A 16,163-nucleotide genomic window follows, 5' to 3' on the forward strand; every position below is an offset into this window, starting at 1 on the left:
ATTTTCCCACCTCAAAAATCTTAATTTAGCGTATTTGTTCTTAATACTAGTAGTTTTCTTCTTTATCAAATAAATATTTTTAGGATGAACCACGCAAAGATGGGGAAAAAAGGAAATAATACACAGTAATAACAAGGAAGTAAGTTCTTCAATTAGTTGAAACCAAACCACAACCACTTCCAAAACATAGGTTAAAATACCAAAAGCAGAGATGCTCATGTTACATACCACACAACTACTTGTATACACAACGCCACAATGACAAGAACCCAAACATTGTCCAGACTCTCAATTACTATTTCTTATTACAGAGGAAAATACACATAATTTCCCCCTGTTTTCAACAGACACAAGAACTATAAACTAGACATTTTTTAAAACTATAGTTATTTTTTGTCTTAGCCATAAAAGGCTAACGTCCATCCATCTCTGCTTAATTAAGATTTAATTTGTTCACTTAGAACAAGTGCAAGGGTTACACTTGCAGTCAGATCCACATTTGCAGCCATTCTCAGCAACAGGGGATTCACCCATTTCCATTGTGCCGAAGCTTGTCTTCTCAGGTCCCACCCCAAGCACCAATGTCTCGGTTGTGGTGCTTTCGTTGTAGCTCAAATCTGGGTAATTCTTGCACCTGCCAACCAAAATTCAACACAAACACAAAAATTATGAAATTTTTCTACCACAAAACAACACAACATACGCAGTGTGAATCTGGGGAAGGTTAGTGTGTACGCAGACCTTACCCTTACCTTTATCGGGTACAGAGGCTGTTTCTAGTAGAGTGTACACAAATCTTACCCTACCCGTTGGGAGTAGAGAGGTTGTTTCTGGGTGCCCCTCAGCTTTTTTTTACCACAAAACACACTCATAAAAATTTTGCAAAACAAATACCCAACACAAACATATACACAAATCAAGAACCTAAAGTCAAGCAAGTTTAGAATGGATGTGAACTTGTTATATGCACAGTCTTCTTTTTTTTTTTTTTTGGCATGTAAACAGAGTTTGAGCAAAAAATAATGGGTTTAATTGAAGCCACAAAATCCATGCTAGATTCGCCTATTTACCCAAAAAAGAGCAGTTCGATGCACAAGACATCTCGCATTCGCATAGGATAGAACATGAGGAAGGGTCGCGCAACCCCAAGGGGTGTGACATAGACAGCATAGCCTAATGGTTCGTGACTCGTGACTGTTTCCATGACTCGAACCCGTGACCTATACATCACACGAGAACTTACTAGTAACCCCGCAATTTCCCAATCGAGATCGTATCATTTCCCAACAAATACAATCTTACAAGAAAAATTCCCATCTGCCTAAGTTTAGACTTTGGTGACACCTGTATTGATAGAAGGTCGCAGATATCCCGCAAAATTAATTAATAAAGGTGCATGCCTAAACACCACCGTCATTAAAAAAAAAAATCAGTTGATACAGCAAAACTGTATGTTAATAAAAATAACATAAAATAGCAACAAATTCTGTATCAATTGATTGAGGGAAAAAGAAGGAATACCCGCCACAGCCGTTGCCGCACTTGCAGCCAGATCCACAACCACAGCTTCCTCCACAGCAAGACATTTTCAAAAACGAGAAAGTGTTTTGTTGATAAGAAATATGCAAATTAAAGAAAACAAGTGTGTTTTGATGATGTAGAACGAGTATCGAGGAGTGTCCATTTATAGAACAACGGAGGAGAGGGAAGAGGTGACATCGACCGTACACGTGGCAAGATCTTGAAGGAATATCTAATCCTTGTAAGTCGGTCCATTCATGATCTTAATTACTTCCACGTATCTGTCGTTTTCGATCATCCTAAAATCTGTTCCCTATTCTCACCCCTACGATATATTAATCAGGAGTATTTTCTAGAAATGTACGTCCTCCTCTAAGGGGTCATTTGGGTCCAAATTAATTCTACCAAGAAAGATTAAAATGTATGATAGTAATATTTAATCAAAGTACATATTAATTGTTGTAATTCCAATCAAGTACAGATAAATAATGAAGTATTAGATTTTGCACTTGAATTAGTTTTTCCTTAATCGCTCTAATCAAACGATCCCTAAAGGGTCATTTGGTAGGATGTATTAAGAAAAATTATATATATATTAGCTTTGGTATTATTAATCTCTTGTTTGATAGTGTTTTTCAACCTATGTATAACTAGTATGCTCAGTTATATATAATGTTTTGTAATATTCTTATATATAGCAAACCATGACATTAACAATATCATCATTTTTAATACATGGATAAACATGTATAAAGACATAACTGACATTTCAAAATATTTTTCAAATCCTTTTCAAAGAATGTGGTGCATATTTTTGCAAATAAATAATTTTTTAAAAATTAAGCAACTCATGTTATTCTTAATGCACCAAACCAAACGGTCGATAAAAAATAATTTCAGTATAATTAATTTCAACATTATTAATCCTAATATTATTAATATATCTTATTTTTAGACCACCAATCAAACGACCCCTAAGCATCTTAATCGTACAATTATTCTGTGATGCAAAGAGAAAGGGGAGCTAAGTTTTTGGTTGATAATGCAGAGAAAAGGATAAGATTGTAACATAGAGAAAAAGAGATGATTATATTAGTGATTTTTCTATGGCTTAAAAGTCAAAGTGAAAGGTACAATATCATAATATCTTCACTTACGACAAAAAATTCTTTTTCCTGCAGCTTAACAAGTGTTGTTTAGTTAAATATATGTTCTTACTTAAGAATGATTATGTGATCCTTTTGCATGTGATGTTAAATAAAAATAAGAAATGCTGATTAAAACTATCATCTACCTAGTTTTTTTTGTTCTTTCCCAACCTCAAGAGAAAAAAATAATGCAATAGTATTAATTTTATTTGATAATATATACTTAACAACTTTCAAGTTCCATGATTAACCTCAAGCAATGTCTTGTCAAATCAAAATCAAAAGCTAATCTATTAGGTTACTCTTTTGGAAAAAAGGGCCGCAATCTATTAATTATTAATTATTTTTGATAAATTAGACAATATAAGATAAGCTTTTGGAACATATGACCCACCAGTCTGGTCATAAATTGTGAAAATTCAATTTTCAATGTAAAAAAATTATTGCTCCTTAAAAAGGGATATCATTATTATTATTCGGAGATCAAATAATTTTCTAGTATGATACTTTATTATTTTCTTAAGATAGATATTTTTTACTTTAGTAGCTATAGTTTATAGTAATATTTTTAATTATTTCTAAATATATATCATTTCAAAAAATTTAAAAATGATATTATTCAAATACACACCAGAATTGTATTTTGATTCTCTCATATGCCAACACCGCATTTTGAATTAAGTTAATGAAAAGAACTTGTTCTCCATTTGCACAAATTTTCAAAACAAAGATTGGTTATGTATATGGAAACTTTTCTCACGTTTTATGTTATTCTAATTACTTTTTTTTTTTTTTTTTTACAATTAATTGCTTTGTGTTGGTGTCAGCGCAGTTCTTAAGAAGATAAGATCATGAGGGTGACAAGTTTCTTGATTCCATTTTTCTACTTTTGTATTCTCGAATATATATAAAATTATAAATGCTCCCAATTATTTTATTTTCTTGAATTATTGGTCTGCCAAAATGACAAAACCTTCCACAATGTCAAGTGGCAATCTTAGTGTCCTCAAATAATTTCGCCAAGAAAATTGATAATGCTTGTTAGGTGTTTGTCCATATTTTTTTTATCATAATTGATTTTTCTATCTCATAAAGGAACGGACAACATATTTATCATAATTGAGTTTTTCATTTCCTAAAAGAAAAATATAATCTTCCGTATTTGGCTAGTCTCTTTTCTTGTAGGAAAAGGTTTGGAGTTATATAAATTGAAGATCCGTCCTTCTCATTCAATAGCATCTATAATATAGCCATAGAGGGCTTGAGAATCGTGTTTAGGGGGAGAACTTATGGGACAAGTGTTAGAAAGTCATTTGTGTTTGCAGGTTCTTTTCTCGATATTTTGTACTCTCTTTTGTTATAATGGATTGCTCATCTCCGTCGTGGACGTAAGTCAGTTGACCGAACCACGTTAAATGTTTGTGTATCTTTTGATACATTTCTCTTGCGTTTTCTTATTTATTGTCGTTGAAGATTTGTTTTGCTAGCTTCCACATGACACCTGGCCTAACAATGCTACGGCAGAGAACAAGGATAAATAAGTTCGGTCTTCTGGAGTTCAAAAATCAAAGTCATATTTAAATGAAACAAGAAAAGAATCTGTTAAAGTAAGACAGAAATGATTCACGAGAAATCAAAATCACATTAATCTCTTTTTATAACATTTATATTATCCATATATAAATAAGAAATTTAAGGAAAAAAGTATAATTAATTCAATTTAAACGAGTCCAGTTTGAAATATAAAGAGCATTACATATGTAAGTAGCAAATGAAATCTTAAAAGATGTGTTAGGGGTGTTCATGGTTCGGTTTGGATAGGTTTTTTCTAAAAAAAAACCAAACCAAGTAAGTCGGTTTTTCAAATATTAGAACCAAACCAAACCAATTAAGTCGGTTTTTTCTCGATGCGATTTATGTCGGTTTTTCGGTTTTTGTCGGTTTTTTCTTAAATATAAGACATACACTACCAAACACATATTCCGGAGACCACATTTTCGACGAACACTATCAAATCAATTGCCCTTTGAGAAATCTATTATTTACCAAGATATATTGATGATAATCGAATCAAATAGTGATGAATAATTTAAGGACTCAATTAAAAATATATTATTTTTAACACGAAATGGATTCTTACACTTGACAAAAGAAAACTACCAACCAAACTAGAATGTAAAGGTAAAGAACTATACTAAAAGTGCAAACTATTATCATTTACCATTAAATTTTTGAAACTTTATATAAAAATATACATATATATAGGTGTAATAATAAATTTGAAATAGCTACTCCTATAGTCGGTTTGGTTCGATTTTTTCTGATTAAAACAAAAACCAAACCAAATTTGATCGGTTTTTAAAATTCAAACCCAAAACCAAATCAAACCAAAAAGTATCGTTTTTTTTGGTCGGTTTGGTTCGATTTTTCGAATTTTTATGAACACCCCTAAGATGTGTAATCAAAAATGAGGGCATGAAATGGCCATGAGTGTTTGGCAAAGCTTCTTTTGGCCAAAAGTATTTTTTTGACCAATTTTCTTTTTTCAAAGTTAAGGTGTTTGGTCAAGCTTTTAAAAGAAAAAAAGTACTTTTGAGTAGAAAAAAAGTAGTTTTTTTCCCAAAATACTTTTGAGAAAAATATACTTAGAAATACTTTTAGAAGCTTAATCAAATACTAATTGCAGCTCAAAAGTACTTTTTAAATTAATTAGTTAAACACGAAATATTTTTCCGTAATAATATTTTTTTTGAAAGTATTTTTCAAAATAAGTTAGATTTTAGAAGTTTGACCGAACATGTGATATGTAACTTGACAGCTAACTGTGCTATTAATGGCAGGTTTAAATACTCTTGGTTAACTGAGGTCCACGTCCATAGAAGTTGGAGATTATATGAGGCGGTGAAAATTGAAAATGAAAGTTCTGAGGGGTCATCTTGAAGGGTCTAAATTACTCAATTGATAATGACCTTTTACCTACCCATAGAAATAGTATTCTTGTGTTGGAAGATATTATGGGCATTGATTTTCAAGTGTCATGCTTATCATTTATCAAGATCTTTTTACGTACTTTTTTGTTTCTCCACGATTTCCTCGACACCAATAATTTGTAACCCCAAAACTACATTAGATAATTGTATTGGAGAAAATCAATATTACACTTGTAATTAATTATGTGACTGACGTAGCAAGATACGTGCATTAGTAGAAAAGCGACAGCTGGAGAAGAATACTTAAAGAGACGCGAGTCAAAATAGGTACGAGCAAGGCGTCTAAGAGACAAGAATAAATGAATGCTCGGGTATCATTATAATTTGAAGAGATATCAATGGAATGAATCAAGACAGCAAAAAGTACAGATTCGTTAACCTTCAAATAATGAGTATGAATGATTAGAAATGTTACAGAATCTTCATGAAACAGTTATGATTGCCAAATATAACGTTTCATTAATATCATTAATTGCTTATTATGACTCAATTATGAGAAAGAAGAGACGTTGTACTTAGAAATAGCTATAAAAGAGGGAGAAATGACATTTGTATGGACACGTTCTGATTATTATTGGAATATACTTATTTACTTTGCTCTATACCGATTGCTCTACGATTTCTCGTTCTAATTTTTCCTTTTTCATTACAAAGATATTCTTTTATTTGATTATCAGAAGCCCGAGTACTTCTAAGGTAAGCTTTGACCAAGATTCCTATTTTCTGGTTAAACAAATTGTCCGGTTATCGGGAATTTGATAATCTCCTCACTTTCCAAATCCATTCTTCTATTAAAAAATCATGTCGAACGTCAACGACAACGACCAACAAAATTTACAAAACCAACAAACTCAACAACATCAGTTGAATCAACTACATCAACAAGGAGATGGAACTCCAGTCCTCTCACCATGAAACTCTCCTCGACAGTCTCGAAAGGGGACTCCTGATGAATCTGAATCAAATATGAATGAGCAGCGTGAGAACGATCAAGCTATTGATGAACCGTTGAAGCAATTAATTGCCCAACAGGTCAACAATGCTCTTCAAGCTTTTGTTAGCAGGTTGCCGACTATACCACCAACTCCACCTCCAAACATCAACGTAACCGTAGAAAATCCCCGCTCGGGACACGTTAACTCAGGCAGCGGAGGAACTCCCAGCGAATCTCGTGATGGAGGATCAAGTAACCCAGTTAACTCCGATTTATAAAGTTTAGTACTAACTTTGCAGAAGCAGCTCAAGGAACAGAGCGATCGCATAGAGCAGATACCTGGTGTACCGCCTGTAATCAAGGGAATAGAAATGGAAAAATACTCTCAACAACCTTGGAAGCCAAGTGCCGCTCATTTGCCAATTCCAAAAAAATTTAAGATGCCCGATATCCCGAAGTACGATGGAACAACTGATCCACGGGACCACGTAACTGCATTTACAACTGGCGTAAAGGGAAAGGCTTGACCAAGCAAAAAATTGAATCACTATTGGTCNATTTTTCCTAATTTCGCGTATTAGCTTAGAATTAATTAGTTGAATTAGTTACTTGAAGTGTTATTTACATTATGCAATTACTTTGAATAGATTTGGACCATTTGGAGTCGGATACTCGTGTCAAGAACGTGGTATAGATTTGATTGAGCTGGTTCAAGGTAAGTGGTTTGTCTAACCTTGTGTGGGGGAACTCCCCTTAGGATTTGGTACTGTGATATTTGAAATGCCTTGTACGTGAGGTGACGAGCGCGTACTTGTGCTGATTTTTGAAAATCTTGTTTTTCACTTAAGTATCTATAATTTCGTATTTTTCTTCACTGTTTACACTACATGAACCTTGAGCTTACTGTTAGCGTAGGAAAGCATGCCTAAATGACTAAATTGCCTACTTGCTCAAACTGCCTTATCTGAACTCTATGCAGCATGCTAGGTTAGAATTACCTGTCTATTTTGATATTAAATTGAATTGAGTTGATTATTCTTGTGTTATTGCTGCGTGTTTACATTGGGACTACGGGTGGTTCCCGGTAGATCCCCCTTGTCTGTTTATTTGGGACTACGGATGTGGTATTCTGGTAGATCCCCCTGCACAGTGATATGGACTACGGGACAGCACCCGGGAGATCCACTGATTATTTACTTTTGGGGATACAGGACGGGATCCTGGTAGACCCCCGGTTGTTATCTCTATGTTGAGTTGTATACCTTCTGTGATTATTTGCCTTGGTTGTGGTTGTTGTTTCTCTCATTATCTATATTTTTTACTACCGCTCATCTTCCTTATATATTATTGTATATGACAGGTAGGGCCCTGACCTTCCTCGTCACTACTCGATCGAGGTTAGGCTTGGCACTTACTGGGTACCGCTATAGTGTACTCATGCCCTTTCCTGCACATGTTTTTGCGTGTGCATATCCAGGTACTTCCACTCAGTCTTATCACCCTTGAGGTGAGGAAAATTCTGTAGAGACTTCGAGATATATCTGCCGCGTCCGCAGATCGAGGAGTCCCTTTCTATTCTCTGTACTAGTATAGCCCTTCTGTATCTTCCTTGTTGATAGACATTTCTGGAGTTAGATCCTTTTTTGTACTCTTAGCTTGTGATTCATGGGGTTCCGAATTTTGGGAGTGTTAGGTTGAGATTCTTGTACTATTATATGTCGGGCGACATCTTAAACACTGTTTCATTTTGTTATCTCGGCTTTTAATTGTTTTCTTTCCGCAATTATTTCTTTTTCTGCATTTGTTAGGCTTACCTAGTCGTAGGGACTAGGTGTCGTCACGACTGTTCACGGAGGGCGAACTTGGGTCGTGACAAATGTCCACCAATAGCAGAATGATGTATAGTTTGTAGAATCTTTTCCCTTGGATTAGTACCTTTCCCCACATAGATCTTCTGTTTGTATCTGATGACTCCTTGGTGTAAAGTATAGTCCTCCTTGCTGTTAGGATTGATGGTTAACTCCCTCAGTAGCTGTAATGCTATAGGATCCCCTTCATAACTGTCAACAATATCCTGCAGCCAAGTAGCCTGTGGGCTGGATATGGCTAATAGAGTAGATTTATCTTCTTGTCTCCTTGAGAGAGCATCTGCCACCCTGTTCTCACTACCCTTCTTATATTGAACCTCATAGTCAAGGCCCATAAGCTTGGTTAACCCTTTCTGTTGTAAGGCTGTAGTTACCTTCTGCTCCAGTAGGTATTTCAAGCTTTGATTATTAGTCTTAACAACAAAGTGCCCCCCCCCCCTGTATGTAATGCCTCCACCTATCTACAGCTGATAGAACTGCCATATACTCTTTTTCATAAGTAGACAATCCCCTATGCTTGAGTGCTAAGGCTTTGCTAAAGAAAGCTATAGGTCTACCTCATTGTATCAATACAACACCCATTCCAGTAGCACATGCATAAGTTTCTATCACAAAAGGCTTGATGAAATCAGCCAAACCAAGCACTGGTACTGTTGACATAGCTGTCTTTAATTGCTGAAAGGCTGATTCTGCCTCTTCATTCCACTGAAAGGCATTCTTCTTAAGCAGGTTAGTTAATGGCCTGCTTATGATTCCATAAGATTTAACAAATCTTCTATAATAGCCAGTCAATCCTAGGAATCCCCTTAAGGCCTTCACAGATTTAGGTACAGGCCAATTTATCATTGCCTTAATTTTAGCAGGGTGAGTAGAAACCCCTTTACCTGAGATAATATGTCCCAAGTATTCCACCTTATCCTGTCCAAAATCACATTTAGACATCTTTGCATAAAGTTGCTCCTTCTGTAAGATCTCTAGTACATTTTTGAGATGTAATACATGAGTCTCCATTGAAGAACTGTAAACTAGTATATCATCAAAAACCACAATACAAACTTCCTTAAAAAAGGTTTAAACACCTGATTCATGAGGCTTTGAAAAGTGGTTGGGGAACTAGTCAAGCCAAAGGGCATGACCCTAAATTCATAGTGCCCTAGATGTGTTCTAAAAGCAGTTTTATAGATGTCCCCTTCCTTCATTCTTATTTGGTGATAACCAGCTCTCAAGTCAATTTTTGAATAAATGCAAGAACCATTAAGCTCATCCATAAGATCATCTACCCAGGGAATTGGAAACTTATCCTTAATTGTTATTTTGTTTAATTCCCTATCATCAATGCAAAATCTCCAACTTCCATTAAAAACTACTCATCTACCTCGTTGTTTCGGAAGTGGCGGTAAGTGCTGTATTAGTTCGAGAGGACCAAGGTAAATAATCTCCAATTTACTATGTTAACAAGTCTTTTTGGATGCTGAAACTTGATATCCTCATTTAGAAAAACATACACTAGCATTAATTATGGCTTATAGAAAATTAAGGCCTTATTTTCAATGTCATCCTATCTCTGTAGTAACTGCCTACCCCCTACATAATATATTGCATAAACAAGAGTTATCAGGTAGGTTAGCCAAATGGGCTATAGAACTGAGTGAATATGACATCACATATCAACCTAGAACTGCAATAAAGTCACAGGTTTTAGCAGATTTTGTGGCAGATTTTAGCCCAGGGATAGTAGCAGAGGCAGAAAAAGAACTGCATGTATTTAATGGGTCTAATCCAGGTACTTGGACCCTATTTACCGATGGCTCTTCAAATGTAAAAGGAGCAGGTTTGGGCATTGTCCTGATTCCACCCACGGGAGAGACTATACGACAAGCCATAAAATGCCATCCTATTACTAATAATGAAGTGAAATACGAAGCTATGATTGCAGGTCTAGAATTGGCACGAGAGCTCGGAATAGAGCAGGTTATAATCAAAAGCGACTCTCAACTTGTAGTTAACCAAATGCAGGGGACTTACGTAGCTATAGAGGCGAGGATGCAGCAATATCTGGAAAAGGCACGGGACTTAATTAGACAATTCCAAACTTGGAAAATTATGCAGATACCAAGAGAAGAGAACGCCTAGGCAGACGCGTTAGCTAATCTTGCATCAGCTGCAGAAGTAACAAATGAAGAGAATGCTTCTGTAATACATTTGTTTCATTCAGTACTCGACCAAGATAAAAATAAGGTAAATTTCAATAATTTAACTTGGGATTGGAGAAACGAGATTGTCAATTTTTTGCAGTACGGAACACTACTTGAAGATAAGAAAAAGGCTCAGACACTTCGTCAAAAGGCTGCTCATTATTGTTTAGATCGGGGCAATCTATATCGAAAAATGTTCGGTGGTCCTCTAGCAAGGTGTCTTGGACCTTCTCAAACGAAATATGTGATGAGGGAAATACACGAGGGACATTGTGGAAATCACGCCGGAGGAAGATCTTTGGTAAAAACTTTAATTAGAGCAGGGTATTACTGGCCAAAGATGGAAGAAGAAGCAGAAAATTTTGTGGCTAAATGTGAAAAATGCCAAAGGTATGGTAACAATATGCATCGACCAACAGAATTATTACATCCGGTTGTTGCACCATGGCCTTTTATGAAGTGGGGGATGGATATCGTGGGTCCACTACCACAAGCTAAAAGGCAAGGTACGATTTTTATTAGTGCTCACTGATTATTTTACTAAGTGGGTAGAAGCAGGTGCCTTCAAACAGGTACGAGAAAAAGAGGCCAGAGACTTTATTTGGCGAAACATCATATGCTGCTTCGGAGTTCCAAAAGAGATCGTGTGCGATAATGGCCCACAATTCATAGGTGCGCAAATCACAGAATTCTTTCAAAGTTGGCAAATTAAAAGGATTACTTCGACACCTTATCATCCAGTGGAAAATGGACAAGTTGAATCAACAAATTAAGTTATTATTAATAACTTGAAGAAAAGACTAGAGGAGTCAAAAGGCAAGTGGCCAGAGGTGTTACCTGGAGTCTTGTGGGCATACCGAACAACAGGAAAAACAAGTACGGGAGAGACACCATTCTCACTTGCATACAGATCTGAAGCTTTAATTCCATTTGAAATAGGGGAGCCAAGTACGAGATATGTTCAAGCAACTGAAGAGTCAAATGAAGAGGAGATGCGGGTAAATCTTGATTTGCTTGAAGAAAGGAGAGAAATAGCTTTGATAAGGATGGCTACGCAAAAACAAGTCATTGAGCTATATTACAATCGGAAAGCTCGTCTTAGATACTTCAAGATTGGGGACTACGTACTCAAGAAAGTTTTCCAATCCGCAAGAGCAGCCAATGCAGGAAAGCTGAGTCCAAATTGGAAAGGACCTTACAAGGTTCGGGGTATCGCAGGAAAAGGTGAATATGAACTTGAAACCATGGATGGCAAGGTTTTACCCTTAAGTTGGAATGCTGTTCATTTGAAAAAGTACTATTTCTAAGAAAAAGGAAGAAAAGGAAATACCCACGGTCAGGTACCTTCAATTACGATTTTTGTTTTTGAACTATTAAAGTTATACTAATAATTTTAGATGATAGGCAAAAAGCTAGCCCACGCCAAATGATGATATTGGACCTGAAAGACACGCGGAAGAAACATAATTCTCGGTCTAGTGTTACAACTTTTCTGATGGAAATATAAAGGGTTAAGCAGTCTTCATCTAAGTTATACCTCCGACTCCCGTATGTTTTTCCTTTTCAGGAAAAGGACCGCATGGAAGGAATAATCAAGTGCTCGAGATTTCATGCTTCAAACCTCAAACACTTGGGGACTATATAATATATGTGTAAGGAAGGCAAGGAAGACTGGAACAATTAGAATTCAAGTCAAAGCCTAAAGTCTACCCAACAAATCAAAAGTTCAGAGCAAAGCCACGAGCCAAAAACACAAGCATGATTCAGAAACCTATGAAGAATACACTCGTGGATGTAAATTCCAAAATCTTATGAATGTTTAGGTTAAAGGCAATATTTAGTCATGAGTTGTCAAAATATACCCTTGAAATTTTACAAATCTGTTGTAAAGAAAACAGTTACGAAAGAGTTGTAGATGATACTTAAATACATGTAAAGTATTATTTAGTTCGAAAGCTCGAATGATACAAAACTTTTCTCGAAAGTCGTTCAAAGAAACATGTGTGTTCCTATTTCTTCTTTCGTATGTTTACACCATTATGAAGTTGAGACGTCTTCTTCATTAAGTGTTGTATATAAAAGGGCCCTCTTTTATAATTTGTGCTTGATTCAAAAAGCCAAGAAATTAACAAAGCATTTTTAAATGCAAAAGTTAAAAGGGTAAAACAAAAACCCACATATTAAAATTAAAGTGGAAAACAAAGCCCCAAACATATAAAGAAAAAGGCAAGGGCAAACCACTAAGAGAGTAAAACAGAAACTTGAAATAAAGGTTTCATAAAAAAACTTTATAATATCATAATACCATGGTTAAAACTAAGCATGAACTAAGTTTTAACCCGATTGTCTTTACAAAAAGCCCCGAAACGGACTAGGGGCAAAACCTTTCAAAACATCACCCCAAAATAAGACCAGGGGTAAACCACCAAGTAATCCGTCAAAAAAAAAAAACAGCAAACTTTTCAATCAAACTTTCACTATGGAGCATGTTCTGAACCAGTATACAAGATGGCATCATCAGCAACAGAAGGTTCAACTTGAGCAGAAGGGGTTTGAACAACTGCTACACCAGGATTAGCTTCATCATCTTCGGGAGTATCAGCCAGGGGCGAAGAAAAACTCTGGCTTTTGCTAGGTTTTCTCAATTGTTTCCTTAATTTTTTCTATCTCAGCAACTAAGTTAAAACCTTCCTGGCTTACCTCCATAAGAGTATCATGGCGCGCCTTCAAAAAGGACCAACTTACTTCAACAACAGCCTTGTCTTCAAGAGCTTCATAATCTTTCTCCCAATGATCAATTTCATTCTTAAGCTTTTCTTTCTCAGCTAAGGCAGCATCATAAGAAGCCTGTAAGGGGGCAAGCGAACTCTCCAAAAACTGAACCCTATCGGAAGACACCCAGATCTTCTTGAGCTTGGGTGAGTGTTTGAACAAGCTCACCAGCGTAAACTTCTTTCTCATTCAACAGGGCCTTCAGACCTCTGATCTCTTCTGTGGCCTTAGAAAGTTGTTCAGCAAAAGACGACTCAAGAAGGTTCTTGTCCTTGACCGCTTGATTGGAAGAGGCTTTCTCAACTGCTAGTTCTGCTGCCATAACTTTTATCTGCTGCTCCAAGGTACATTTATTCTCCTCTAAAACCTCAATCTCGAGTTGAAGACTTTCATACTGCTCTTTCCAATTATCTGCCTCAGTGTGATAGTCATGCATTAACTGCTCCGTATGGACAATCCTTTTTATCATCTCCGTACCGATGAGATTGATCTACATAAATAAAAAAAAGGTTGAGATCCTAACGAAAGGAAAATCACATAAGATAAAAAGGAGGAGTTTGTACCTTCAAAGATGATTGCACAATGTCATTCATCCAAGTTAAAGAACTATGACTTTCCAGTTTTGACTTCTCAACCTGGCCTATTAAGGGTTTCAGCCACATGTCGACCTGACCTGACTTCTTCAAAAGATTACTATCAGCATGAATCTCAATGGTAATCTGCTTCATTGACCTACTTCCACTTGAAGAACGAATTTTCGCAGAAGCGGTAGGAACGAACGAAGAAGTCAAAACAGCTTCGGGTGGAGCAGTAGCAGCAACGGAAGGAGCATGCAAATGGGGTTCCATTGGAACAGACACTGGAAAAGAGGCACGAGGCGCTTCCTCGGAAATCAAGCCAAAATTCTCATCATCAAACCCAAGAGAAAAGAGGTGTTCAGCAGAATCACGAGGTGCTGCAGGTGTCTCTTCATCAGAACTCACTAAAGTGGCTTCTTCAGGCTCGACCACAGAAACAGGATGAGGGGGAGGAGTAGCTTCGTCATCCGAAATGACACGACTTCTGGCCCGTGGCTTACGAACTAACGAGCTTCCATATTGCTCTTCTTCATCTTCAGAATCCTGTGGTCTATCAGCTTTTCTTTTCGATGAAGAACTCAAGATTATCTCCTGAGCTCTTGCTAAAGAAAGCCTTGAACCCTGATAAAAAGAAGGGTTAATAAGTTCTAAAGTAAGAACGAACGAAGGAAAAGGAGAAAATGGAAGAGAAAGTTACCGTGAGTCTTAACCTTCCAACCAAAACTATTTGAAATATACTTCCAAGACCTTACTTCCATAGGAGAAATTGTTAACAATTTTTCTACCCAACCACGGAAGACGGGAATCTCTTCAATAGTTCCCATGGTTGCTGAAAAGGAAAAGTAAAAGAGTTACGGGAAGTACAGGCTCTACAAAAAGAAAAAAAATATAAAAGTTGTAAAGAAAACTTGCTTGCAAAGTTCCACTTCTCAGGGAAGGGCATATTCTCTTCACCTACTAACTCACTCATGGGAGCAGCAACAAATCGGGCATACCAGCCACGATCTTTATCGTCCTCAGGGCTGACTAAAACTCTCTTACTCCTCGCCACGAGAGTAAAAATCCCATGACGGAATAATTTAGGAGAGTAGAGATGGATTAGATGATAAAAGGTGAAAGGTAATTGAGCGAGGTTAGCCAAGTACCTAAGACATGCTACACCCCTCCATACAATGGGGCCAATCTGTCCTAAACACTCATTGAAGAAGCAACAAAATTCAATAATGACTGGGTCAATAGGAGGTCTAAAATCTAATGTGAAGGAATACGTATACACAAAAGAAAAAAGCCAGGCTTAAAAGAAGTGATCCTTTGGTTTTCATTGGGGACCAGAATTGGAAAATCAAATTTCCAATGACAATCTCTACGAACAACAGAAATCAAACCCTCAGTAATCTGTGAAGGATAAACATCAGCACGATCGTGAGAAGACATAGAGGAGACTTGATTTCTAATCGACTCTCTATCAGAATAAAAAGAAAGTTCGGCAGGGATAATCTCGTCAACTGTAGGTTCACGAATTGGCTCGCTGGAATCGCTGTTTCTAGCAGAAGACCTATGTGAAAAAGAAGCCCTAGTTCTAGAAGACGATGGAGGAGTAGAACTAGGTTGAGAAGAAGAACCTCGTATGGAAACTGACCCTAAACTACGCAGCCTACCACCTCTCCTACTTCTGGTAGGAGCAAGGGGAAGTTCATCTACAATAAGGACCTTTCGAGGATCATGGTTTGGAGAAGACATGGTTGTACGAAGAAGTAGAAAGTATTGGATGGAAAGATATGGAAAATTTTTCGTAAAAGAAAAGACAAAGGATATATATATACTCGGAAGCAACCGTCAAATAAAAAGGTAATGATGGAAACGTCATTATAAAAACTGTCACTTCGTGATTGATGCAGGCATAAAAAAAGCCCTAAAAGGTGCTGAGGAGTTGCAGAACCAATCGTAGGACACCACGTGTCACATGCATTAAATGGAAGTGACATACGATGCGTTGGTTCAGAAGAAGGTATAATGATATGAGGGAAACGGCGGCAAAAATTCCCGCTTTAGTGAGATCCACTTCCCAAATATTCAATTGATGAATAATTGGCAAGTAGGTGGACTATCTGTATTGGAAAAAAATCAATATTACCCTTGTAATTAATTATGTGGCTG

The 16,163-nt window shown here is 36.6% G+C and overlaps 1 protein-coding gene across 1 annotated transcript; it reads right to left on the minus strand.

Annotated features, from left to right (window-relative positions):
* Window positions 130–1,662, minus strand: LOC109229489 (metallothionein-like protein type 2 B). The gene is made up of 2 exons (XM_019394946.1): window positions 1,522–1,662; window positions 130–634 (listed from the first exon to the last, which is right to left on the minus strand). The coding sequence occupies exons 1-2, from the start codon at window positions 1,584–1,586 to the stop codon at window positions 454–456; spliced, it is 246 nt and encodes an 81-aa protein (XP_019250491.1). The 5' UTR covers window positions 1,587–1,662; the 3' UTR covers window positions 130–453.

This window comes from Nicotiana attenuata, chromosome 7, assembly GCF_001879085.1.
Source record: "Nicotiana attenuata strain UT chromosome 7, NIATTr2, whole genome shotgun sequence".
Classification (NCBI taxonomy): domain Eukaryota; kingdom Viridiplantae; phylum Streptophyta; class Magnoliopsida; order Solanales; family Solanaceae; genus Nicotiana; species Nicotiana attenuata.